The sequence below is a fragment of the Phascolarctos cinereus genome, unplaced genomic scaffold (genome assembly GCF_003287225.1).
Source record: "Phascolarctos cinereus isolate Bilbo 61053 unplaced genomic scaffold, phaCin_HiC Scaffold_3;HRSCAF=262, whole genome shotgun sequence".
In the NCBI taxonomy this organism is placed as follows: Eukaryota; Metazoa; Chordata; class Mammalia; order Diprotodontia; family Phascolarctidae; genus Phascolarctos; species Phascolarctos cinereus.
Window position 1 is genome coordinate 47,699,379 of NW_027555736.1, and position 27,870 is coordinate 47,727,248.

At 47.1% G+C, this 27,870-nt stretch overlaps 1 protein-coding gene across 10 annotated transcripts in view; it reads right to left on the reverse strand.

The window, feature by feature from the left end:
• LOC110213925 (uncharacterized) overlaps positions 1–27,870 on the reverse strand; it is a 54,359-nt gene that overhangs the window by 19,438 nt on the left and 7,051 nt on the right. For 4 of the 10 annotated variants that reach the window (XM_078150809.1, XM_078150811.1, XM_020994498.2 and 1 more), the window contains exons 2-10: positions 21,748–21,909; positions 15,877–16,167; positions 15,049–15,182; positions 14,625–14,934; positions 4,222–4,319; positions 4,029–4,116; positions 2,681–2,770; positions 2,076–2,222; positions 391–626 (exon numbers count right to left, since the gene is read on the reverse strand). In XM_078150809.1, coding sequence (XP_078006935.1) covers positions 391–626; positions 2,076–2,222; positions 2,681–2,770; positions 4,029–4,116; positions 4,222–4,319; positions 14,625–14,934; positions 15,049–15,182; positions 15,877–16,071 — 1,298 coding nt within the window. In that variant the 5' untranslated portion in view covers positions 16,072–16,167; positions 21,748–21,909. Of the gene's footprint in view, positions 1–390; positions 627–2,075; positions 2,223–2,680; positions 2,771–4,028; positions 4,117–4,221; positions 4,415–14,624; positions 14,935–15,048; positions 15,183–15,876; positions 16,168–21,747; positions 21,910–22,871; positions 23,198–27,870 lie in introns of those variants that run through there. The other 6 variants (XM_020994497.2, XM_078150810.1, XM_078150808.1 and 3 more) reach the window with 6 other exon arrangements.

Sequence of the window (27,870 nt, forward strand, 5' to 3'; positions counted from 1 at the left end):
GACACTATGCTTGTCTGAATTAACCCTCTCTCTACCCTGGGCACCTTGAGGTGGGGTCTGAGCTTTTAAACAGATCTGCAGTCCTTAACTGGGGTAACATTTAAATGGGCCATCTGCTAAATAGGCCAACAACATTTAGTAATTGGAAGGCTCCAAGGGGCTTCAAGAAGGAGAATGTGTCTATGATACGACAATCCACATTAGAATTCACTAGATTGGATCTTTTTCCCCATTCTGTCCCCAAATCAGCCAGGCAGGGCCTTCTTTTTTCATTGGTTCTCTCTTCTGTGATGGCGATGCTTTCTGTTGCTTCTTGAACCAACTGAGGTTGAGGGCTAAGGACATCACAATAAAGGGCTTCGAGATCCCTGAAGGGAAAGAGTCACTTACCCACTGGCCTCACTATTCTGCCACGAAGCTGTCCCGAGCTCTGCGCCTCCCCCTTGCCCCTGGAGCACAGACAACAGTGCCAAGTTCTCTCCCATCAGCTGGGCTTGCTCCATCTCCAGGGCCTGGAGCCAGCTGTGGGAAATCTTCTTCTCTGCCTGCAGCTGGTAGAGCTGGTTTAGACAGGTCCTCAGTCTCCGGCGGCTCTGGTCCAGCTCTGAGGAGAGCAGCTCATTCACCTAGGGATTATCCCATACCCATCCCAAGGACTGTTGGTCATTCTCCACTGCATTGGGGTTGGCCCCTCACTAATCCCACCCATGCCCACCTGACACAGGGCCCTGCACGTAGCAGGCCTCGAGCAATCAACTGACTGGCTGGCTGGTTCTTGGACAAGAGATGTACAGTCAATCACTGGACCTATACTTCAAGCTCTTCCTGCTCAGTGGGACCATGCAGAGTGTGCACTCTGCAGCATGGCCTTTGAGACCGCAAGGTCACCTCCATGATGGGACTAGGAATCAGATGAGGTCTTTAGTGTAGGATCATTACTAGTATTATCTCACTATAGGGGCACAGTGGAATAGGCACAGAATACTGGGATTGGAGGCAGAAAGTTTAATCTGAGCTCAGATTCTAATCCTGACACTAGCTGGACACCTGGGCACGTCATGAAAGCTCCTAGGACCTTGGATTTGCAGCAGTGGAGGGAAGGCCCTTGAATGTTATTCTCATTCTTTATTATTAATCAATCACTGTTATTAACTAGATGGTAAAAAATTAAGTTGAACGCTCAGACAGCATGGCATAGTGACAAAGGTGATCTTGGTGTCAGGTCTGAATCTTTCCACTGGCCACATCCTGGCTATGGCACCATATGAGATGAATGACTTAATGCTCAGTCTGGAGAAGTTGATGTCTCACTCTGGTGGAGAGAGTTTCCATGCTGGGAGCTCTCCACACTAATGAAACCACAGGTTCAGACTCCTCCGCCCCCAAAACAAAACCACCCAGGACAAGCTTGGACAGATCTCTGGCCCATTTTCATAAATCTGGTGAAACATTTTTGGTCCCATGAGGGACTCAGAACCCCTGCCCTCAGACATCTGCTTTCTTTTGAAGGAAAAAGAAAAACACAAAGGAGATTACCCCACATAAGGTTCTTCAGTCGTACCCCACTCTTTGTGGCTCCCTGGACTGTGCTGCATGCCAATAGTGTCCATGGGACTTTCTTAGCAAAGATACCAAAATGGTTTGCCATTTCCTCCTCCAATGGATTAAGGCAAACAGGCTAAGTGGCTTGCCCAAGGTTGCACAGCTGGTAAGTGTCTGAGGCTGGATTTGAACTCAGATCCTTCTGACTCCAGGCCCAGTGCTCTGAACCATAGCTCTCCTGGGAGAGGAAGACTGAGACACAGCCCATTGCTTTTTCCTTCCTCCCTCCCAGTGCAAAGGGCACTGGGCTGCCTTCCAGAAAGCCTGAAGCCTAGCTCTGGCTCTGCCAATAATTTACTGTGAGACTTCGGGCAAGCATCTATATATGTGCTCCCACCCCTTGTCTCCACCTGTCTACTCAGAATTGGATCAGCTGCTCTCCAAGACCTGTGAGATTCTCAGAAAGTCATGTTCCAAGAAGGGCAAGGACAGGTAGAGGGTGAGCCAGGAAGAGAGAGCCAGGCCAAAGTTACCTCTTTAATGATCACCAGCTCTTCTTGAAGAAAGATCATGTCCTGGGACTCCTGGGGGGTAGAGGCCTTCGGGCCCTCCACTGTTACTTCCCCCTGGCCCTCTAGAGTCTGATTGGCATCAAAGCTCAGCTCCTGTCCTAGCTTCTCCTAGAAATGAAAACCAGCCTTAAATGCCCTCAGCATCCCTGTGTTCCAGAGGTTATTACCCTTTCTGTGCCATGGACCCCTTTGGTAGTCTGGTGAAATGCCTGGAGCCCTTCTCAGAATGATCTTTTTACATGCATAAAAATACACAAGATCACAAAGGAAATCAATTATATTGAAATTCAATTATAAAAATATTTTTTTAAAACAAGGTTACAGACCCTAGGTTAAGAACTCCCAGTCTACACTGACCAGGTAGGTCTACTTTGGGGTCATTAGCCTAGCGATCTCTGTGGTGACACACACTCCCTACTGACATCTCCAATCCTTAAGCAGGATTCTGACCACTAAGGTCCTCCACACCTCCCCAGTGGAGGTCCCAACAATGAGTTTCCAAAGAGGAATCGTCTGGGTCACATTAGTTGACTGGGAAGGGGGGCATCTCTAACAACCCATGGTACCTGAAAGATGGAGTCCTGGTTGGTCACCAACATCTGGAGCTTGGTATTGAGGTCAGCCCCCTGACTCTCAGGTCTGACTCTGGGCTCCTTCTGCTCAGGGGATATAGAGAGCATCTAGTCAAAAGACATCACCCTTCCCCATGTTCTTGAGCCATCCCAGGGTTCCTATGACCCAGAAGCTAACTCAACCATGCAGAGAGTTTTCCAGAATTCTACCTGGTCTGCAGATTTGTCCAGAGTCTACAATTCCTTGCCTAGATATCAAGGGCATTGGGTGCCTGCATCCCTCTACCCATTTAGCCTTATCTCTCATTGATCCCCAACAAACAGTCCTTGTTCCAGCCATTCTGAGATCTTCAGTCTCCCCGACACAGCTCCTGCCTGCTTCTGGAGCCACAACTAGAATGAGACTCAAGTCTAGGAAGGCATTGGTTCAAGTCCCATCTTGGACACAAACTGGCTGTATGGAGATCAGTCCACTGTCTCAGACTAGAAGGTGTCAACTTGCATCATCACAGAAGGAGTTGAGAGAGGGAGTTTCTCTATGCCAGGGGAATGAACTCACAGGTCCATTCCTTTTCTTTCTAGGAAAATTAGTTCACATAGGAGGCATGGCATACTTCCTCTTTCATCCCAATCAATATCAATCAATCAATCAATCAATCAATCACCATTTATTAAGAGCCTACATTCGCCAAGCACTCTGCTAAGCTAACCCCACTGCCCTCCAGGCTGCATCCTATGGTCTCCCCCACTCACAACTGAAATTCTTTCAAAAAGTTAATGAAGGGTGTATTTCATGCTGCCTGCTCCAAGTGAACTTTGTCCCCAGCACCAAAATTACTTGTTCATGACTCTGCTCATTCCTTCTTCTGAATCTTTTTCCATGCTGCTGCCCTATGGAAGCTTTCCCTTCTCTTCTCCAAATCCTTCAGGGCCCACAGCTTCCAAGGAGCCCTCCCTGACTCCCCCAGCCTCCCTGCTCTGACCTCCTACAGCACACTAACCTTCATGACTCACACTGACCCGTAGGTTTATACCATCCCCTGCTCTTTAATAATTTAATTTAGGTCACTCTTCTTTCCCCACCAAAATATGAACTGAGTTAGGGATGGTCCTTCTTTGTTCTCTGTCTCCCCCATGCACAGGTCTGGGTACTCGGGTAACTCAGCAAAGGCTTCTGGGGTGAGAGTTATCACTTCCCCATCCTTTCACCCCACCCCACCCCTTGCAGTCCCTTCCTGACCCTCTTCTTGCCCACTGCAGTATTTAGACCTGGAGTCATGCGCAGGCTTCCCCGGGCTGGGAGGTGAGCCCAGCCTTCAGGTTTCCCTCTGGCCATTCTCACCTCTGGGTCCTCCACAAACAGTGACTGCTGGCTCATTCTGTCCAAACACAACTTGACTTTCATCACTTCTACCTGCAGATGCAGGATTCTGGAGGGGAGAAAGGGGGTAACGGAGGAGGGTCCTTCCCTCCCACCACCCATTCCCCACCCTTCTCCCTCAGCCCTCCCAGCCTTCTGGTCACACCCTCCTCACTTGTCCTGGAGCTCTCTGCCCTGCTGCTGCTCCTGTCTTCTGGACCTCTTTAGCTCTCTTCTTTCCCACTCCAGGCGAACGAGAGAGCTTTCCATCTGCTGCCACGAAAGGAGAGGTGGAAGGGACCAAGAATAGGTCTGTTTCCTGGCCAGGGGTTTACCCCTTCCTTCCTCTTATCCCCTGACTTGTATCCCTGGCAGAGGGAGAGGTCAAGCGCTTACACGAGAGTGCTTGGGGATGCCATCTGGGGCCACTGATGAATGGGGAACAGCTGCCCAATGTCCATCCAAAAGGTCTATTTCTGGACCTCCCAGATATGAGAACCCTGGATTTGGAGGTGTCTCATTCTGGGTACCCAGGAGCACATTTCCAACTTCCTCGGTGTGTAATCTGGGCCTTCCATACTTGGTAATGCCAGATATGTCTTGAAGACCCTCACCCTCCCTACCCCTTTCCCATCTCCTTTCACCTTCCTAGACCTGTTCCCTTTCCCCCTAGTCCTCTAGTGTGTCCTGACCTTAGGGATTTAAAGTACTCCAGGTGGGGGGAGGGCAACCCAACCTGAGACAAGGGACTCCCAGAAAGCAAAGGAGCATTAGGTTCAAGTCAAACAGGTCCCTCTTGTAATTACAGCTTCCTTTAGCATAAGTGCAAATTACTGGAATACGGTTGGGAAGGGGCATGAAGCCAGTCCGAAAATCACTTTGGAAAATGGTGAGTGGGGGGAGCTGACAGTTGGGTCTATAGGTCAGAGGTGTTCATCGAATCCAAGAATCAGCCTTTGCAGCCCGGCAGTTGGGCTGAGAATTAAGAGAAATTGGGGCCACTAGACCTGGGAAGTGGACAGTCTGGATCCCAGAAAATAGAAGTTTATCTGGAAGTCTCAAAATACTCAAAGCCTGGTCAAATGGAAAAGGAGTCAGACTTTGCTGTTCTGGGCCCCAGAGGGCAGAACCAGGAGCACCTGGGGCGAAAGCCTTTGGGTGAAGAGTGCCGGCAGAGAGGTAGTCCGTCCCCCAGAGTGTTTTGCTTATGCCCCTCATAAGGGTTAGGGGTGCAGGCAGGCCCCATGGTGAGGGGGTGACCCAGGATTGTGTGAAGAGGTCACTCACAACTCAAGGCCACAGCTACTTCCAGGCCTTTGAGTAGAAGCCATACGCTGCCCCTCAAAATACCGGTTGTTGGGAGAAAGCCTTAGTCACATCCTCTCTCTCTCCCTCCCTCCCACCAAGCTCTAGGAGTTGCAAAGAGGCCAAACAGCCTGCCTGGGGAGGTCACTCTCCCTGGACTCTTCAAGCAAAGACTGCATGTCCCCTTGTTGAGTTGGAAGTAGGGGAGATGCTTGGGCAGCTGTGGTTTGCCTAAGATGCCTGCTAAGGTGCCTTCCTTCTCTGGAACTCTGGAATTCTGGGAGGTTTGAGGACTTAAAAGCCGTGCAGCTATTTCAGTCAGTGTGGGGACCTTGGTTAATCTGAGATATGGGTCACAGGTGGAGAAGCTGAGATTTACCCAGGACGAGAACAAGCCTGGGCTAGATCTGAGGAGGAGTCAGCTATTGATCCCAAAGGAGGGATGGAGAGAATGCCATTCTGGAGACAAAGTCAGGCAGGCTTGACTCAAAGAACACTGCTCCCTTACCTCACAGAGTTCTAGGGCCTCTCTGCTTAATTTTGTTTCGATATATTTCCCCCCTTTTAGTTTCTTAGCAAAGATCTTTAACATTTCTCTACTTTGGTTGAACTAAGACAAGGAAGATTTGCTAACAAAGCCCAGAGAAGAAAGAGAAGGCCATGTAAAGAAGATTGGATTTGGATAAGAACACCTGGGTTCAGGTCCCACCCAGGAAATTCACTATTTGCACAACTTTGTGCAAGTCATTTCAACACCCTGGGCCTCAGTTTCCTCATCTGTAAAGTGATGGGCTTAGACTAGATGGTCTCTGAGGTTCCTCTGACAACCTGTCTTGGATCAGAACTAGATAGACGGCTCTGGGGAAGAAAGAAAGAATCGGCCCCGCTCCTGTCCCATCCAGGGGCTTGCTGCATTGATCAGTATCCCTCTCTCCCATCTTGAATTCTCTTCCCATCCCCTGCCTGTGCACTCACTCACAATATTTCTCTCATTCTTAAAAACCATTACTCAATCCTCAAGCCGGTGGTGTGCTAGTAAATGTTTAACAATCAGGTCTCTGAGGGGAAAAATACATCCAGGACACACCTTTAAGTTGAACCTGCATCATTAAGATTTTCTCCAACACTTCCTCAAGTCTAGACAATCAACAAAACAATACATCAGGCCCTGATTTGTAGTGTTAGCTGATTTCCAAGATGTAAATGCTTACACAGAAAATTTTATAATCAGCTCTCAAGAGCCCTCTCAAGCTGGCTCCCCCGCACTCCTCCCTCAAGCTGGCTCCCCCGCACTCCTCCCTCAAGCTGGCTTCTTCTGTCGCTCTTCCCTTTCACTGCCAAACTGAGCTTCGTTTCCCAACCTCCTATTCGCATCTTAGGCCTTGGCAATCCGACTTTCGTTTCTAGCTCAAAATTGGCTGACAATCTTTTCATCATTAAATCCAACAGTCTTTTCTCAGTCTTCATCCTCCTTGACCACCCTGCAACTTCTGATACTGCTATCCATTCTTTCTGGATACACTGTCTCTTGCTTTGGTTTTGGGGACATAATTCTTTCCTGGTTTTCCTCTTAGCTCCTATCTATCTCCCTCGTTGAACTTGAATTCATCCCCTGCTCACCAAGCGAGTGTTCCTTAGGGGACTGTCCTGGGCCCTCTTCTCTTCACTCTCTCTCATTTCTCTCTTAGTGATGGGTTCAAGTATGATCTCTATGCTGATGACTCCCAGATCTATACATTTATTCACCCTTAATCTCTCTCTTTCTCTCTCTGTCTCGTCTCTCTGTTTCTCTCTCTGTCTCTGTCTCTCTGTGCATCTGTCTGTCTCCTATCAATTCCTCTAGATGATGTCACACATGCATCTCAAACTCAGCATATTATCTTCCCACCCTAAACCATCAGTCCTCTAAACTTGTCCATCTCTGTTAAGGGCACTACCATCTTCCCAGTACTCTAGCTTCTCCTTCTTAACTCTTCCCACTTTTTCATCCCCATATCAAATCAATTTCCAAGTCTTGTCAATTCTACCATTATGGCATATCTGGCACCTTCTCTTCATTCACAGATTTACTGCCTTAGTTCAAGCCTTTATTACCTCTCACCTGGACAATGTAAATAGCCTTCTAATTGGCCTCCCTTCCAACCTTTCCCCTTCATAATCCATCCTCTACAAGCTTCCAGAACAACCTTCCTATAACAGCTCCGTCCACGTTGCTCCACCACTCAAGAACCTTTAATGGCTCCTTATTGCTTTCATTAAAAAATGCAAATTCCTTAGCTTAATACTTAAAGCTCTCCACAGTGTGGCTCCCATCTCCCACATCATTCTCCTTCATAAATTCTGCATTCCAGCTAAACAGGATTACTAGTTTCTCCCTAAACTTGATATCCCATTTCCCAGCTCCATGTGTTTGTACAAACAACTCCCTTTTCCTGAAATGGATTCATAGAACGATAGGGTCACATTCAAAACTGGAAGGTATCTTAGTCATCATGAAACCCCGCCCCCTCCTTTTCCTATGAGGAGACCAAGGATAATAAAGGCTGTGTGATTTGTCCAAGGTCACAGAGGTAGTAAGTAGCAAAGGTGGTATTTGAAGCCAGGACCTCTTCAGATCTAGCCCAGTATCCATCTGCCCCAATCAACCAATTTAAAAAGCACATATAGGGGCAGCTAGGTGGTGCAGTGGATAGAGCACCGGCCCTGGATTAAGGAGGACCTGAGTTCAAATCCCGCCTCAGACACATAACACTCACTCTGTGTGACCCTGGGCAAGTCACTTAACCCCAGTTGCCTCACCAAAAAAACCCCCAAAAAACAATAAAAAGCACATATTAAGTGTCTCCTCTGTGTCAGGAACTGTGCTACGTACTGAGGCAAAAATGAGACAGCCTCTGCTCTCACAGAGATCTGCCAGGGGAAGTGATGAGCACATACAGAGGCATAGACAGAATCAGTGTTTACAGAGGGGGGTCACTAGCAGCTGAGGGGCATCAGCAAAGGCTCTGGGTAGAAGATGGGTCTGCAGCTGAGCCTGGAAGGAAATAAGGGAGAAAAGCAAAGGTGAGGAGGAAGACCATGCCAGGTATGAGGAGGGGAGGGAGACAGGAAGAAGAAGGAATAAGCATTTATAAAGCACCTACTATGTACCAGGCACTGTGCGAAGCACTTGACAAATACTAGCTCAGGCCAATGCAAAGAGGGAAGAGGGAGGGCTATGTGAGGACCAGCAAGGAGGCCATTTCAGCTGAGCCAGAGTGCAGGAAGGGCAGTGATACATCACGGAACTGGGACGGAAGGCGGGGCCCTGGAGTCACCACGTGACTTTTCTCCTCTGCTCTTCTCTGAGAAGACTTGTCTTTCTGCCAGGTCCAGCTCAGTAGCACCTCCTCCTCCTGAGCCTTCCTTGACTCTCCTGCCCAAGCTATTAACACTCTCCCTCCCTCCTCCATTTTCTTCGTTCTCTATTTGTGTACATAGCCCCAGTAGAATGTAAGCTCTTTGAAAGCAGGGACTACAGTATTTCATTTATTTTTTCTTTGAATTCCCAGAACCTAGGACAGCACCTTGTATAGAGCAAATGTTTAATAAGCCTTTGTTGAACAGAATTTGAAAGGGGCCCTGGGTTTTCAAGTGTTTTGTTTTGTTTTTCCACACATTCACAGGCAGGTGAAGGCAAAGTCTACTCTCCCCTGCCAGAGGCAGCCAAAGGCAGGATCTCCATGCCGACATAGGGCCCAGTGCCAACATGGCCATCTTACAATACATCTGGATCTTTAGGGGAGGATTCGTTGCAGAGATGGGGTACTACGGGTGTGGAGCATTGCACATGCTGTCAGAATCAGTCGACGTGTTTTATTGAACTGCTTTTTTCAGGGGAGTCTTTCTCTTTCTTAGTTTTTGTTACAGGGAGGCTCTCTGGCGGAGTAGGGATATAACTGGAAATGAAGGTGATATGAAAACAAAAGATATCCATCTTTTTTTTTTTTAGAGCTGCCTGTCTTATCCACTAACCTCTGTTTTCCACTCTGCCATCTGACTTCCACCACTACTAACAGACTGGACCAGCTCTCTCTAAAGTCATCAGTGACCTACTAATCTTCAGATACAATGACCTCTTCCCACTCCTCTTCCTCCTTAATCTCTCTGCAGAATCCGACACTGTTGGCCACCTCCCTGTTTGGACACAGTGCCTGGCACACAGCAGGTGCTATATAAATGCTTATTCCTTCTCCTTCCTGTCTCCCTCCCCTCCTTATACCTGGCGTGTTCTCCATCCCCACCTTTGCTTTTCTCTCTTGTTTCCTTCCAGGCTCAGCTGTAGACCCATCTTCTACCCAAATTGGACACTTCCTTTTTGGTACTGTCTCATCTTTCTGCTTTACAGACACCACACTCTCCTCGGACTTATCTGACCTTCCTAGATAGCCCTTCTCTGCCTCCATTGCTGGCTCATCTTCTTCCCATGCTCTTAAATATGATATTCTCCAAGGCTGAGTTCTCCTTAGCTCTGTTCTTTGCTCTTTCCACACTCTTCCTTGGCAACCTCACTCACTCCCATGCCTTTAGCTACCACTGGGGATACTTTCCAAATCCATGTCTCCAGTCCTGCCCTTGATTCAAATTTTCAGGATCCTAGGAAAGTCACTTGACATGTCTCCAGAGCTCAGATGCCACATCCAGAAAATAAGACTGTGAGACTAAATGGCCTCTGAGGTCCTTTTCAGCTTGAATCTATCACCCTATGATCCTATGACCTCTCCACCTCACTGGAGTCTCAGTGGCATCCACAATTCAGCATGGAGCCAAACAAGCTGTGTATGTTTCCCACTAAACCCTGCTCCTATTTCTGATTTCACGGTTCCTGTGAGCATCACGGGCACTAGGTTCTAAATCTTGCAGAAGGGGATTGTACTTAACTCAAGAAGACAGGATGGCCATATTTCCACAGTGCTTTGGGGGCCAGAGATACAAGGTCATTGGAGAGGGTTCTGGACTTCAAGTCCCTGAGGGCTTGCATGGGCACAGAGGGCAGCGACACCCCAGTACAGGTGATTATAAAGAGAAGACTGAACAAAGCACGGTGGGAAGGAACGGAGAGAGAGTTGGCAAAGATAGGGAGAAAAACGTGGTGGGGGCATTTAGACAAAAGTGCAACGTAGCCGGGACCAGGCAGAGCTGGGCCCATGGTGGGGTTGCTCTAGCAGCAGCACAGAGGAAGGAAATAGGAAGCTGGAGGGAAACTGGCAGGGTAGAAATGCCCACACCTTCTAGATAGTGCTCCCTAGGCAGCAGCAGGCAAAGATGTTAGCACCTGCTAGACTGTGATAGGAAGTGAGCCAGGAAGAGACTGCTGCCAACGCTGACCTGCACCCGGCCCCACCCCTTTACTCCCCTCCCTCTGCATCACTGACTGCCTGAATCCTGCTTCTTTGGGTTGTGGATAAGGGTGGTGTTTGTGTAGAGGGGGCGGCGAGGAGTCAGTAGGACTAAGATTTGAACTCCCAGGAGATGTTTGGGTTGGGGTGGGGGGCACGCAGTCATGAGGTAGGAGTGCCAAGAGTGTCTCCAGCTTACTTTAATCCTGAATCCTTTATCTTGCATTTTATTTCAAGTAAATATTCTTTCACATTACCATGATGTCTCCTGATTACTCCTGGATGCTCTGAGTGGGATGTGATTCAGAGAGGAAGAAAACGGGGGTTTGTGAACTGACCCCAAAGAGTTGGCAGTTGAGCTGCAGGCTGAATATAGAGGGGCGATGCCATGCTTCCTCAGTGGCTCTTGCCCTCCCTCCCCTCTCATGGCTAAATCACTTTAATTCTACTTCTTCAAAAATCTCTTTTATCCAATCCCTCCTCTCTATTCCTGCTGCCACCACCGAAGACGTGTCACCATCACTGTCTGTCCCAATTCCTAGACTTCATTCATAGGCTTACAGACTAATTTCCTCACAGCAACCCAATAAGGCAAGCGGTATATTATTATCTATTTTTAACAGGTGAGGAAACTGAGCTTCTGAGAAGTTAAATGCCTTGCCTATGATCATGAAGCTAGTAAGTCTTTGATATGGAATTCAAACCCAGATCTCCTCTCTTTACTATGACACACACTAAGTCTTCTGACAATACTCTCTTCCCCCCTTAAATTCATTCTTCATTCCACCGTTGGTCTAATTTTCCTTATGCATAGCCTTGGCCAAGCTACTTCTCTGCTCAATACCCCTCAATAATCCCTATTGCTTATTTTTAATTAATTAATTAATTTTTAGTTTTCAACATTTGCTTCCGTAAGATTTTGAGTTCTAAATTTTCTCTCCCTCCCTCCCCTCCCCCTCCCCAAGATGGCATGCAATCTGATATAGGCTATACATGTACAATCATAGTAAACATATTTTCACATTAGTCATGTTGTGAAGAAGAATTAGAACCAATTTCCCTATTGCTTATTGAGAAAAATTCAAGCTCCTGTGAGGCATTAAAGGGCCCCTATAATGTTTTGCCATCCTACATTTCCAGACTTTTGGAATATCTGCTCACCTTCCCTTACCCATTTACTCAAGTGCAATTCCTCAGAAGTTAATTGAGTAATTTAGTCAAACTGAAATGCTTACCCACTCTCATCCCCTACAACCCCCCTTCCCTTGTCAAGTCTTCTTTTTCAACAACGGCATCAACACTTTAGGAAGGGCATTAAAGGATGTCATTGGAGAGTGCCCAGAGGAATTGACAGCAAGTTGGTCAAAGAGACATCTGAGGATTGGTAGAAGGAAACAGGATGGTCAACCTGGTCATAAAAAGCTTTAGAGGGGCCATGACGGTGCTCTACAAGTGTTTAATGGACCAGGATGTGAAAGAGGGATTAGATTTGTTCTGTTTGGCCCCAGACAGCAAGCCAGGGAACAATCACCAGAGGATACCAGGGTGAAGATTTGGAGAAGGAAAAATTTTCTAACAATTAAGGATGTCCCAAAATGGCAGGTGCTTCAGATAGGTCCTCCCCACCCCCATTCACTGAAGATCTCCAATTGGAGGTCTAACGGACTTCTTATTAGGGATGTTGGTAAGGGCATTTGGGGCCAGGTACAGAATGGACCAGGAAGTCTTGGGGATTTCACTGAACTTGGAAATTCTACTAGCCTACAGAGGTCTAGTTCTTTCAGCAGTCTGTGTAATGACAAAGTTTCCAGAGCCCTTCCCACCTTACTTACTCCCTCACAAGGCAGCTATCATTAGCCTGAATTTCTAGGAAATCCTCGGTTATACTGACCTAAAATAACTGTAATTTTCTCCTGCTTGTTGGAGTTACTTGGAATACATCTCATCCCTTTTCTACATGACAATATTTCAAATCCTTGAATAACAGTAACTGGTACTATAAGATTTTTCAAGTGCAATCACATGTATAGCGGTGGGGTTGCAAGAAATACTTCACATGGTTCTCCCCACAATCTTATTAGACAAGTAGGATGAGTGTTATTGTACTCATTTTACACATAGAGAAAATGAGGCTCAGAGAGTTCCAGTGACTTGCACAGGGCCACACAGACAGTGTCAGAGATGAGTCTCTCCTGACTCTGAATGCACTGCCTCCCCAGTGGTGGTGCTTCTGGTTCCCATAAAGAATCCCACTTACTTCCATTTTTCCTCATGGGCCATGATGTCTAAGTTCTCTCATGTGGACACTTCAATTGGTCAATAGTGAATGGTTCTCTTATCACGCATCACCCAAAATGTACATAATAAATCTAGAGATGTACTATGTTCTAGGGAAAGCTCAGTGCAGATTGGGGGAAGAGCCGGGAAAAAGAAGGATAATCCAGGCTCTGGTTCAGGAAGACTCCTGGGTCTGGGGACAGACCATGGCAGGCAAGGGGCTGTTTAGTGCAGAGCAGATACCGCTGAGTCACTATGGCCTGAACTCAAGACAGTGTCTGGCATACTGGCCAGGAAAGCCTCCGACCCATTAGTACCACTTAGGAAGAGACCTCTGGCTGGTAGCAAGGTGGTGGAGCAGGGTGGGGCAAGGAATAAAAATCAGCACTTTCAAGAAGCCAGACAAGAAAAAAGCAAAATGAAAACCAGCCTGAGCTGGGAAGGAGGCAGACTTTATAACCAAGATAAGCATGGGTAATGTGCTGACCAGAGAGAGTCTGCGCCCTTCGTGGTTGGCTGAGCATGAGGTTATGAGTGGAATGCAGGAGAATTCAGCAGAGCAATCATGGAGAGAAGTCCTGAGGCTCTCATTCAAAGAGGAAGAGTAGAGAATGCCCAGATTAAGTTTGAGCCCTGAGTTCTAATCCTCATGCTCCCGTTGCACTTTGTATTAGCTCTGTGTGATCTCGGGCACCTACACCTGCTTCTGATGTTCTTAGCTATATTACTCTGGGCAAGACATTCAACCTCTCTGAGGCTCGGTTTCTTAATCTGTCGATAGAGGGTTAGATTAGATGAGGGGTTCTTAAACTGTGGTGCATGGACTTCATGGATGTCAGCAAGTCTGAAAGGGGAAAAAAAAAAACCAAACCTGACATCTTTACTTTTACTAACCTCTAACTAAAATTGAGCATTTCCTTCGATTATTATTATTATTATTTTTTGGTGAGGCACTTGGGGTTAAGTGACTTGTCCAGGGTCACACAGCTAGTAAGTGCCAAGTGTCAGAGGTAGTGTCTGATTTGAACTCAGGTCCTCCTGACTCCAGGACTGGTGCTCTATCCACTGCACCACCTAGCTGCCGCTCTACTTATTTTTAAAAAATGATTCTGAGAAAGGGGTCTGTAGGCTTTGTCACACTGCCCAAATGGGGCCATGACACAAAAAAGTTAAGAATTCCATGGACCAGAACTAAGAGTCCTTGGCATCCTATGAAACTATGACCTCACCTCTCTGGGCCTCAGTTTCCTTATCTACAAAAAAGAGAGGATGATTTTCCTTATTACCATTAGGATAATCTGAGAGGATTAAGGAGAAAGTGCTTTGGAAAACTAGGAAGCAAACAGGAGGGATTATGTTGAAGCCTCAGGTGGTGACAGCAGAAATGCCCTCCTCGAGGTCAGCTCTTCCTGCCTCTCCTTCCTGGGATCTCACTTCTTTGGCTGCATTGGCCTGGTCCTCTCAGGATCATGGATACCTCACAGAAGACCTGGGGCTTGGGCTCAGGCCAGGGACCTGGGTCATGAGAGTACCAAGAGCAGGTAGGAGAGGTTCCCTACCCCATCCATCCCCTTTCCTCTTGAGGGCCACGCAGGGGACATACATCGTGGAACTGTACCTTCTGCCTTATGTCAAGCAGCTCACACTTCATTTGGCTGAGCTCCACAGCCTTCTCCCTCCTTTGGATCTCCTGGGCCTGCTTCTTCAGGGTCCCACGGGCTGTCGGCAGGCGGCCCACCAGCTCTGCCCCCTGCTGAACACTCTCTAACAATGATGACCGAAGGTCTTGTTCTGATCTGCTCCAGTCCTGGAGGGCCAGGGCCCCGCGGCCGACCACACTGTCCATCCAGTCCAGAAGGTGGGGTAGAGAAGCCCGACGTCTGATGAGTGGGTTTGAGCCTTTGCCAAAGAGGCTGCAGGATGATGGGCTAGAGAGGAAAAAGGAGGTTAATGGGGAGAGGAACCAATGCCCTGAAGTAGGGGGCAGTCCTTCTAGATTTGATCTTGTCTCCCCTTCCTCTGGCTCATTTGATAACACTCACCTCGCTTCAGTGGGGTGGATGCCTCTCAGGAGGCTTGGGGACTGTGATCTGTCTAGGAGCCTAGGACTGTGGGAGTGCCACAGGCAGGAAGAGTTCCCAGACTCCAGCAATTCAGAAGTGGCCCTCAGAGGGCCCTGAGTGAGGGGAAGAAAGCCAAGTATCATTAATAGTCATCAACATCATCGTCAAAGTTCCTTACATACAACTTCTGAGGCATTCAGGAAGGAATTTTTATGCCCATTTCACAGATGAGGAAACTAGGGACTAGAGAGTATAAGTAATTTACTCATCGTCACATGGCAAATCACAGGCTAGAACCCAGGTCTCCTGAGTCTCTTGAGTGTCAGCCACAGGATTCCCTTGGGGAGGGGAGCCTGTAAGGGCTGAAGTTAGGACCAGTCTAGGGACTCATGTGGGGTCCTGAATTGGTCGGTCAGGACTTCTGTCCCCTGGAGAGGAAGATTAAGTGCTAACAACGGTCTAGAGAGGAGGGAAAGGAAAAGGGAGAGGGGACATCAGAGCTGGGATGGATTTTAGTTATAGGTGCCAATGGTGGGAACAGGGCCGGTCCTGAGGTGGCGAAACTGGGAAGTCCTGAAATTCCTGCCCCTTCTTGAGGGTTTAGGGCTCTTTTGGGGACAGCAAATATCTGATTCCCTTCAGGCAGGTCACAGGGATCAGAGAAGGCAAAGCTGAACCCAGTGGGAGGAATGGCAGGCTGATGGGGAAAAACAATTCCTGGCCTAGGAAGCCACCTCTCCCTGCAGCTTGCAGGCAGCCTTTGCTAAGACTGGCTCTGGAAAGTCCTTTTCAAAACCCAGACCTCACCTCTACCTTAAGAGAGTCTCTGGAAGATGGGTAGACCTTGGAGTGGCCCCAGGGTGTCTCCATTGACCTTGCCCTACGATAACCCTGAAGCCTCCCCAGGAATGAAGGGCTCTTGGCCAGGCCTTGTAGAAAACTGCCATTCCTGCGGTCCTGGGAGGGCAAGCTGGGATAGGTGGCCCAGCCTTGGAAGGACATGCTGCAGGGGGAGCCAGAAGAGGAGAGCGTGAGGCCTGTGGGGCAGCCAGGTGCCCACGGATATCTGGTCTAGAGCCAATTCAGGCACCTTCAAACCTGCCACGAGAAAAACAAAAACAAAAACAAAAACAAACCCCACTCCGAGTGAGCTGGTGGCTGAGCCACCTGTAAGCCTCGTGCTCTTCCCCCCTTCCCAGCCCAGCTGGTGAGCGCCAGTGTGCATTGTACTGCTGAGCCTACTGAGGGGGAGACCGGCCAACGCTGTCTTCCATCCACACCTGTGAGTTCATTGGCGTAAGGAGCTTCCCCTGAGGAAACTCTGCCAATGCAGATCAGCACCTGCTCTGCCATAACAGGCTTGGAGAGTTGCCAGGGACAGTCAGTCAATATTAAGGCCCTACTATGTGCCAGGAGCTGTGCTAAGCCCAGGGGATGAAAAGAAAGGCCAAAGAGAGTTGGGACTCCCAAGGAGCTCACATCTAATGCAGGGGGATGACACACAAATAACTCTGTACAAACAAGCTATTAGGAGGCAGCCGTTGCCTCCAGACCTTCCTGGAGCCAGGGCTACTTCACTACCCACTACACTAGGCTGCTTCTCAGTTGTGCCAGGGACAGATAATTTGTGTCTGAGAGGAGACGAAGGGCCAGGAGATCTGAGCCAGGGTACAGATGCTTCCTTAGAGTTTGGGGGACCCAGGGAGGCAGATGACGAGTCCCAGATAATAGATGGAGATTGGGAAGGAGTTCTGAAGCTTGAGCAGTGGAGAAAACCATGGGGTCAGAGAAGATGATCAAAAAAACAACAAAACTTGGAGGGCTGGGATACCTCAGGGATACCAAGCAGAAGCTGTGTCCCCAGAACACAGGAGGGGCCAGTTCATAGGGTTTTTGTGAGTAGAATCCAAACACTCTACCAAGTCTGAGTTCAGGTGCCCGTGAGGAGAATAGTAGTCATCTGGAGTCAAGGAGCAGTGATTTTCTCAGGGTCAAAATAGCTGGGCTACTTTTTGTAGTAGCCATGAACTTGAAATGAAAGTGGATGTCCATCACTTGGGGAATGGTTCAACATAAAAAAAGATGCTATTTCCTTTTTGGGGAGGGGGCTAGGCAATGGGGTTAAAGTGACTTTCCTAAGGTCACACAGTGTTATGTGTCTGAGGCCGGATTTGAACTCAGGTTCTCCTGAATCTAGGGCTGGTGCTCTATCCACTGCACCACCTAGCTTCCCTGAAGATACTATTTCTAAAGCACTTTCTAAACCTTAAAGCACTATAGAAACGCCAGCTATTGTTGTCACTGAACAAACTGTGGTCTGTGAAGGTAAGGCAACATTATATCATAGGGAATAAGGAGTGTAAGGAATGCCAAGAGGCATGGGAAGACTTGTATCAACTGATGAAGAACCAGGAAAACACATTGATCATAACAATGTAAACAAAAGGGACAATAAAAGAAAGGCATGTTATCATAATGACTAGCCTTGCTTCCAGAGAAGAAATGAGGGAATGTATCTTCTTTCTTTCTGTGAAAAGACAGAATGCTGTATATAATGTTAGGATGTCAGTTTTGCTTAATGGTTTCCCCTGTGACCTTGAGAAAGGGTAGAGGTGGGAGGCAGGAGGTCTACTTACAAACAGCTGTACTATAAAAGCCAAAGGCATCAATAAAACTATTTTTTGAAGAAAGAAAAGAAATAGGTCAGCATTCAGCTATGAGGTGAGGACAAAATGGTCCCAAGTACGTGCTTACAGAAAAAAAAAAAACGACCAATCTGGGGCATTAAACAGGGACATTTTGAAGTAACGCCAGCTCCCATTTTTCTAGTATTTTAAGATTTGCAAAATCTTTCCTCACAACAAACCTGTGAGGGGAGGTGGTACAAGTTATTTGTATGCCGATTTTGCACAGAGAGGTTAAGTGACTTGTCCAGGGCCACCCAGCTAGGAATTACCAATGTTAGGGTTCAAATCTAGATCTAATGCTCTTTCTATTACTCCGCACTGGTCCCCAGGCTCTGCAATGCTTCCAGCTGAGCCAAGTTAACTTAGGGATGTGATACTACCCCCATACAGGGAGACCTCTAACAAGCCATTCTGGGGCCAGGGGCAAGCAGCACAAAGCATGCCCTCAGGTCAACTTTGGAAGACAAATTCGATGAAAGGGAATAGAGACCCCAGGAGAAAATTCCTCAAAGTCACTGATGGGGGTGGGGAAAGGCAGAATGGAGCCTGGACAAAGAGTATCTCACCCAGGGGCAGCCATCTATTAGTTTCTGATCCTAATGAATTGTTCTCACTAATAAGGGATTCAGTTTAGTTCTTTCTTCATTATTGAAGGAGTGTCTGTGCAATCTTTACCCTCCAAATATTGGTGCCCTGGGACAAGACCCTTGTTGGCCTACCTTAGTCACAGTTTTATATATAAAGTGTGTGCCCTTGGAGGGGAGCTTCCCTCCACCCACTCTTGCAGCCCCCGGGTGTTGGGGTATGTTACAATAGTCTGTGTCCTTTACATATCTGGCTCTATGTCTTTATGGCCCTGTGGGAAAAGTGAAGGGGAGGAGGATGGACTAAATAACCTTTAAGGTCCCTTCATGCACTAGATCTAAGATCCTAATCTCTGGAGAAAAAAAAAAGTCTGCAATCAATATTTAGAGAAATTCCTCCCTTGGAGGCAGTGGGCCTACACTCAGGAAGACAAGTTCAAATCCCACCTCAGACATACCACCTGTGACGCTGGGCAAAGTCGTTTAACCTCAGCTGTAAAATGGGGATCATAACAACACTTAACTCACAGGGGTGTGGTGAGGACTGACTGAGACAATATTTGTAATGTGCTCAGTGTGGTACCTGGTGCATAGGAGGCACCTGATAAACATGTATTCCCTCCCTTTCCTCCTTCATCCATCTCTAGTAGAGGCAACGGAAAGGAAGTTGGCTAGCTAGCTAGACTTACACACAAGGGGAACAGTTAGCTGTTTAATTGGGTGATTTTCAGGGACTCAGGGAGAGCCACCCTGCGCCCCCCCCCCCCATTAGACCTTGGGAGGAGGTTAGAGATCATGCAGTCCAATCACCTCATCTGACAGGGAACTAAGGCTCAGAGAGGGGAGGGGACTTAGAAACACAGATCTAGAACCAGGAGAGACGTCAGAGGCTGGCTACTTTGATCCTGGTTGAACAGATCAGGAAACCGAGGCTCAGGAATGTTACTTGCTCTCAGGGTAACACAGGCAGTGACTGGCAGAGCTAAGTCTTTTTTTTTTTCAGCCAAAGACAAGGTTTATTAGAACATCTGTCATATTGGGCAGACTCTTAAGGAGTAAACTGTTGGCTAGATTTTAAGAGTCTGAGCACTAGCTAGATTATAAGAATCTAAGCCCAGAGCTAAATCTTAAACCCAAATCTCTTGCCTTTCAGTCTAGGGGTGGGGGTGGGGCCTCGAATCCAAACATCACAGAACAAACCGCCTCAATAAAGGGATTTGGTCCTCGAAACTTGGACTTGCTCAAAAGGCCGCACCCAAGGACCTAGAATGCCACAGGCTCCCCACTCCTGGCAGGGTGTTTTTTGTCACAAGACTTTCCCTCCCCCTCAGCTGCCTGGTACCTCAAATGGTACTGACCCTCGAGGCTTTTCCCCTGGAGCCCCAGGGATGCCAAGGTCCCCAGGAAAGGTCATGTCTGAAACTTCTCTGGCCCATCTCTCCAAGTGCAGCAGTGTCACAGCAGGATTTGCTGACCAATCACAAAAGCCCTGGTTTGATGTATGTGTGGGTGGGGAGTGGGGGAGACTGAAAGGGGAGGAGGGTGGGGACTTCCAGTAGCCTGGGTTCCACTTCAAAGGTTCACCCTCCCAAGAGCCCAGGCAGAAGAACCAGATTCCAGCTGTACAATGATGGGAGAATCGAGATCCCTGCTTGGGAATCAGAGGGTGATGGCCTTAATGAGGAAAAGAGGAGGGCTTGGCAACTGGGTTTCTGCCCACCCCCATTTCCCTTTCTTGCCCTTGCCTCTCTGGCATTTTCTTCACTCCACTCACCCCCCAAGACCTGTGCTTCTCCCCTCCTCCCCACCCTCCCCATCAGTATCCAGCCCTGCTCCCAGAAGAGGCTTTGAGATCACTTATCGTAGTATCTCAAAAGAGTTTTGCTCTTTGGTCTCAGAAAATCTGGGTTTATATCCCAGAATCAATACTTACTAGCTGTGCTAACTTGGGAAAATCACAATCTCTCTGTGCCTCAGTTTTTTTAATCTAGAAAAAAAAAAAGAGAACACTATTCCTTTTCACACTCTACCTGTCTAACAAGTTTGCTATAAGGCAAGGATTTTGTAGGATAGCTAAGTTGTGCAGTGGACAGAGCACAGTGCCTGGAGTCAGGAAGACCTGAGTTCAAATCCAGCCTTACTAGCTATGTGACCCTAGGCAAGTCACTTAACCCTGATTCCTTCGGTTTTCTCATCTGTAAAATGAGCTGGAGAAGGAAATGGCAAACCACTCCAGTATCTTTGCCTAGAAAATCCCACGAAGAGTTTGCACATGACTGAAAGGACTGAATGACAACAAGGACTCTGTAAAGTTTGAAGCACTATTAAAAATGAGTTATTAGTCAATGACCTCTTAGTATGACTCAGTCAGTCCCTAGGCTCCCCCACCTCAGGGCCTTGTAAATCCTCAACCTGAGCCTTCCCTTCAGGATGGAAAAGTTCCTTTCTATGGCAAAAGGATCATAGGCTAGGGAAAGATTTGGGAGGCAGCCTTCCCCACCCTACCATGGTTTTATTTCATGGAAGCTTTTGTTCTTGTCAATCCCTTCTGAGCTATTGACTGATCAGGACTTCAGGTATCATCCCTTTCAAAGTATTTGATTTTAAAAGTGGAATTTTGAAGGTCTGAAGGAATGAAGCTCTAATATTGGAATCCAGTTACATGTTACACCAATAGGAGAGATACATGAATCACAGAATCTCAGAATCAGAAGGGATCTCAGAGGCCCGCTCACCCAGCCTTTGCTTGAAGACCTCCAGTGACAAGGAACTCACTACGATCTATAGCAGCCCATCCCACTTTTACCTAGCTCTCATTGTTAGGAAACTTTCCCTCATATTGAGCCTCAGTCTGCCTCCATTCCCTGTTCTGCCTTCAATGGCCAAGCTTTTCCCCGTGACAACCCTTCAAATATAGGAAAGCTGTTCTATCAGATTCCCCCTAAGTCTTTTCTTCTCCAGGGTAAATATTTCTAGTTCCTTCAAACTGACCCTTAAAGGGCTTGGTCTCCAGTCCTCTCGCCATCTTGCCATCCTTTCCTGGGCATGCTGCGGCTTGTCGATGCCCTTCCTAAAACGTGGTGCCTAGAGCTGAACCCAACACATCAGGTACATTCTAATTAGGGCAAAGGGCAACGGGACCATGGCCTCCCGTGTCCTGGATTCTCAGACTTTCTCCATGGAGCTGAAGATCACATTACCTCTTTCAGGGAGGCATTATGGGAGTGGGGGACCCTTATATCATAACATATAGTGCACTACTTGCTGTAAGGCTGACATGAATTGGAAAGAAGTTCATTGGAACTGGAGTCACCAGTGGGGAACTTTGGGGTCTTACCCATAAGCTCCCAGTGTTTGTTCAGGGCTGAGGATGGGTGGGCGAGAGAATGGCACAGACCCAGGCTTACCTTCTCCTAGATTTAGCTCCTTGGGGCTAGAGGGTTCAGGTCTCTCAGAATGGAAACTTCTGAGCCTTCCCAGCTCTCACTATGCTCAGGCATTCAGGGAGCCACAGTAACCCCAGGCAACAAGTTCCATGTAAACTGTCCTCTCCCATTGGGATGGTGAAACTATAGCAGAGGGGGAGGGACCAGAGAGGAGGAGGAAGAGAAAGAGAAAGAGACAATAAACCAAAGAGTAGGGCCTGCCCTCCCACAGCCTGAGTCTTTGACTTGATAGAGCTATTTTTATTGCCACTAGAGCTTGTCAAGGTCACACTGAGAATGAAGCTAGTGTGGCCCTGGTCAGAGACGAGATTTGGGAGTGGGCTGGGAAAGTTACTCTTTGCCTGAGGATTTAAAAGTTGTATGGAAGAATGTGACTGGATTCAGAGTTACATCCTAGGTTCAAATCCCTGTTGTTACCACTTGTGAGCCTGTGGACAATCCACTGCCCCCTCTCCAGGCCTCAGTTTCTTCATTTGTAAAATGGAAGGGCTGGACCCTAAAGTCTCTTCCAGCTCTAAATTTTATGTGTAATCCTATGATTTATTCTGAACTTCATTTAAATGTGTGACTCCGTGAAGGAATTGGGGAAATTTAGCCTGTACAAAAGAAGATTTAGGGAAATATGATAACTGTCTTTGTATGTAAAGGGCTGTCAGTATGAAAGAGGGACCGGACTTTTTCTGCTTAGTCCCAGAAAGGCAGAATTAGGAGCAACTAGTGGGAGCTATGAGGGGGCAGGATGCTTTAGGATGGAATCAGGACTATGATGATGATAACAATAACAACAATGATAGATTCCCAGAATCACAGATTATAAGGAACTAGAGAGGTCTTCCACCCTAGACCCCTCATTTGGCAGAGGAGAAAGGCAAGGCCTAAAGAAATCCACTGACTTGCCTAAAGTCACTTGGGGACATTGTGGCAGAGCCAGAATTAGAAATCAGGTCTCTGGAGCCTCATTGCAAGGGTTTGCTTTAGTCACTATAAGGATGGCCAGAGTTAGGTCAGAAACCTGAAGCTACTTTCTGGAAGATACTAGAAAGAACACTGTCCTGAGAGTCAGGAGTCCCAGCCCCCAGACTCACCTCTTACAAGTGTCTGAGTCCCTCCCTCGATGGGGCTTCAGTTTCCCTCTTTGCAACAGCACGGTGAGACTGCCCATCTCCCTTTTATATTCCCATGGCCACCATTCTTATGTAGGGCTTTCCATCTCACCAGACTACTGAAATCACCTTCCAGTTTGAATTCCTGCCTCAAGTCTCTCCCCGGCTCCCCTCTGCTAAGCTGCCAGCTTGATATTCCTAAAGCACAGGTAGGCCTGCCTCGGCCCAGCCCTGCTAGAGAAGCTCGAGTGCTTCTGGGAGAAAATGCAAAGCTGTCGGTTTGACATTTGAAGCCTTTCACAATCTGGCTCCAGCCTGCCTTGGCAGGCTCAGCACACAACACTTGCTTCATATATTTGTTGTTCCAGGCGAACTGACCTAATTTGCTCAGACCAACCATCCCTTTTCCCACCCACTTGGGTGCTTTTGTAACCCCATGTTACCCCATGCCTGGAAGGCATTTCTCCCTCACCTCTTAGACTCCCCAGCTCCCTGGAAGGCTCAGCTTAAGGGCCATCTCCTCCAGAAGCTTAATCTGAGGCCCCAAAGTCACCAGTTGCGCCTTCCCCAGCTCCACCCCATACCCCTGGAAACGACTTTTTCTTGACTTCCCCTTGTAGATGTCATTCCCCTCTTCTTTCTTAAAAAAAATGTGAGCTTCTTGAGGGCAGGGACTGGTTTTATCTTCCTACCCTCAGTGCTTTGCAGGGCTGGCTCAGACTTGGCTTTTGGTAGATGCTTACTGAATGCATACAGAATACGGGGGGGGGGATTTTACAATTTTTATGGCCTACAATCTTATATTCTAAGAAATGTTTCCACTGAGAGGCTTTTGGCTTAAGGAGGAGAGAAGGTCATCTGTGGCATGCCTTCTGCAGACCTCAGGTGTAATAACAAATCCCCTTAAACTTGAGGCAAGCATTCCGGCTGGAAGAGAGTGAGAGCCACAGCTGAAGAAAAGGACTCTGGGGAAGGAAACTCTAGGGGCTGGGGGAGAGAACAGCTGCCACGCCTAAGGATGTGCACTGTGGCTCCTTCCAAACTGCTGCCAGAACGGGGCTGCACAGCTGTAATTACCTCTGCTCAGCTTTCTGCTGAACTCTTCCCCAAGCTCAGGGAGTAAGTATAAGAGAGAAGTAGGGAGGCAGAGAGAGAATGTGTCATTCTTTGCATGTTCCTCCTCCATGGTTTTTTTTTAAAAGATATTTTTTGATATCTTTTGTTTTTATATCAACTAGATTTCCTCCTGTGTCCTTTCCCCTTTCTTCTTCTCAGAGGGCCGTCTCTCTATCTAGAAAGAAAGGAAGAAAGAAAGAAAGAAAGGGGGGAGAGAGGAAAGGAGGGAAGGAAGAAAAGAATTTTAGAAAAGCCACTCAACATTGAATTAAAAAAACCTGAAAAATGTAACGCTCTACACCCAGGATTCCTGATCCTGTGAACTAGGGGAGAAGAGTCAGAGGTGATTTGTAATAGATCTTCTTTTGGAGCCAAGCTTATTCTTTATAATTTTGCAGCACTTGATTTCCATAGCTTTGCATCAGCTGTTCTTTCCATTCACATTGTTGTGATCCTTCTATCTGTTTTCCCAGCTCTGCTTTGCTTTGTATCAGCTCATGTAAGGCTTCTCATGCCTTTCCGTATCCTCGTTGCTGTTATTTCTTACAGCAGAGTTGTGTTCTACTACATTCACGTGCCACAACCTTCCCCCACCAACACCTTTTACTTGGAGAAGAAAAGGTTCAAGGAAGAGGTGATACCTGTCTTCTAAGGCTGTCACCCTCTTCTAGAGGGATTGGATGTGTTCCCCTTGAGCACAAACAGCAGAGCTAGAGGAAATGGCGTATAACTTGCAAAAGATTAAATTTAGGTTTGATGCTAGGAAAAAAACCCACAACTTCCTAAAAACTAGAGATTTAGCAACTAATTGGATACAAGAGATGAGTTGAGGGAAAGGCAACAGATGAAGATGACTGAGCTTGTGAATTTGGACAAATAACAATAATAGCTAATATTTATATAGCACTTGAAGGTTTGAAAATCATTTTGCAGATATTTTCTCATTTGAACCTTACCATAACCCTGTCAAGCTGAGGCCAAGCAGAGTTAAGTGACTTGCCCAGGGTCACACAGCTAGTCAGTATCTAAGATGGGATTTTAACTCAAGTCTTCCTAACTCCAAGTCTAGCACACTATCCTTTGTGCCATCTGTTGTTGCTATGTCCAAAGAGGACCAATGGCACTAGCCGTCTCACAGAAGGACAGTGGTATCTTCCACAGAAATAAGGTAGGTCTGGGGAAGAAAGATAATGAATTTTATTTTGGACATGTTAAGTCTGAGTTGCCTATGGAACATTCTGTTTGAAATGTCTATTAGGCAGTCGGTGGTAGGGGAAGTAAAGGTCAACAGAAAGACAAGGACTGGATATATACAGACTCATCTTCAGAGAGAAGAGAATTGAGTTTGTGGAAGCTGATGATGTCACAAAGAGAGAGAGAGAGACAGACAGAGAGAGAGACACAGAGACAGAGAGTAAGCTTAGGACACAGGATCTTAGAGCCCACCACAGTTGAGGGGGTGGCATGACATGGATAATGACTGACAAAGGAGACTGAGAAGCAATAATCAGAGAGGTAGGAGGACAACCAAGAGAGCATAGTGTGAGGAAACCCCAGAAAAGTACCCAAAAGGAGACAGTCACAGGATCTTACAAGTTGGAAAGAATCCCAGGGACCATTAACCTTATCCGAGCAGAGATTATTTCTAGATCTCTGACAATTCTTCAGACAGCTTCTGGCACACAGTAGGCACTTAGTAAAGTTTATTGACTAATTGACTTACTGACTTAAGGTTTTCATCAGTAGCAAACCCACTACCATCTGAGGCAGCTCTATCAATTTTGAAACAGCTCTAATTATCAGAAAGGTATTCCTTTCATTGAACTGAAGTCTGAAGCTTCTAACTGTGCACTTTGTTCTGCCTTCTGGGGCCAAGCAGAATGAGTCCAGTCCATCTTCCACATGACTGCCCACTAAATGATTGAAACCGATGATGAGGCCCCTCCCCAAGCTGTTCTTCTCAGAGTTAAACATTCCCAGTTTTTTCATCTGATCCTCACATGGCATGACTTCCGATGCCCTCACCATCCTTTAATGTGACTCTTGGAACAATGTCCCCAGTTTACCAATGTCTTCCCTAAAGTGCAGTGACCTAAACTAAACATGGTCTCCATGTGTATTCTGACCAGGGTACAGTGGAATGGAGTCCAGGGACTCTATCCTTTTTCATTCAGGATGCCATACTTGTATTAGTGTTGCTGAAAAGACATTAGCTTTGGTGGCTGCCATGCTGGCTCTTACTGTGCTTCAGTTCCACTGAGACGGGCCTATTTTTTACATAACCAGTTTTCTAGTCACATCTCCCCCACTGGGAGTGGGAGGTGGGGGTGAATGGTATAATGGAAAGAGTAGCCTCAGGACATCTGGGTTCCTATCTATCTTTAACACTCAGTGGACGTGTGACCCCAAGCAAATCATACTCAGAGCCTAGCTTTTTCAATGGAAAATGGTATAATAACACTGGTATCACTGTACCTATTTCTACGATGCAAGTACTTGGTAAGCCTTAAGGTGATATTAGAATCATGAAACATATAAAGCTGTACATTTTAGTTCATCAATCCGCACAGTATTTGAGAAAACAAAAATGGAGGCCATTCACCAAGAGCTCCCTCTTCTCCCTGCCTCCTTATCTCACATCACTCAAACATCTTCCCCACTTTTTCCCTCCTTTGACCATCACATAAAAGGCGGCTTTTCTCCTTGCCAAGGCCAACCTCCTACAAGTATTCTCTTCTCTTGTAATACTACATCCATCTCTGTGATTCTAGAGGAGTCCTTTCCTGCCTCCCCTCCTCCAGATACTAGTGCCTTCTCTCTGAGATGACCTTCCTTTTACACGATATCTATCCTTTTTGCTCCTAGTTATTTGCATGTTTTCTCCCCCCATAGACTGTGAGGCAGTCTTTGAAGGCAAAAACTGATTTTTGCCCTTCTTTTGATCTCTAGGACTTAACACAGTTCCTGGCACATAGTAAGGCTTTATAAATGCTGACTGAGTGACTGAATGGTGGGGAACTCCCAGGCCTCGAAACTGCCTAGACTAATGTGGGTTGTCATCCTCTCCCCCACCAACTGGCAAGTCAGTTTAGTTGAAGTTAACCCTGAGGGAGAGACAAGATGCAGTTTATGGTTGGGAAGTAAGACCACCACCTTGACTACCATCTCCCCTCAGACCCTGAGGGAGATGACTCAAGAACCCAAGTATAGCAGCCCAGCCTGCTCACAGCTCTCATTCCAGGAATGAACAATTAATGACACGTAACCTGTTTTCCTCTTTCTTCTTTTCCTTCCTTCTTTTTTTTAATTCCAAATTCTCTCCTTCCCTCACCCAATGGAAAGGCAAGTAAAAACCCATTACAAATACGTATAATCACGCAAAACAAATTTCCTCATTAGCCATGCTCAGAAAGAAAGAAAGAAGAGAAGAGAAAACATGCTTCATCTGTCCTCTGAGCCAATCAGCACTCCATCTGGAGGTGGATAGCCCATTTCATCATGAGTCCTAGTGGCTGGCTGTTGGGTTAATCAGAGTTCCTAAGTCTTTCACAGTTGATTATCTCTACAATGTTGTTGTTACTCTATAAATTGTTCTCCTGGTTCTGTTCATTTCATTCTGAATCAGGTCATACATGTGAGAAATAATTTATTTGGACCTCTACTCTATTCCAATCAGTATTATTATTTTTTGGGGGGGGGCTAGACAATTGGGGTTAAGTGACTTGCCCAGGGTCACACGGCTAATAAGTATCAAGGGTCTGCGGCTGGCTTTGAACGCAGGTCCTCCTGACTGTGCCACCTAGCTGCCCCCGGTATTAATTATTTTGATATGATTCTATAGGAATAATGATTATAAGTTCTGTAC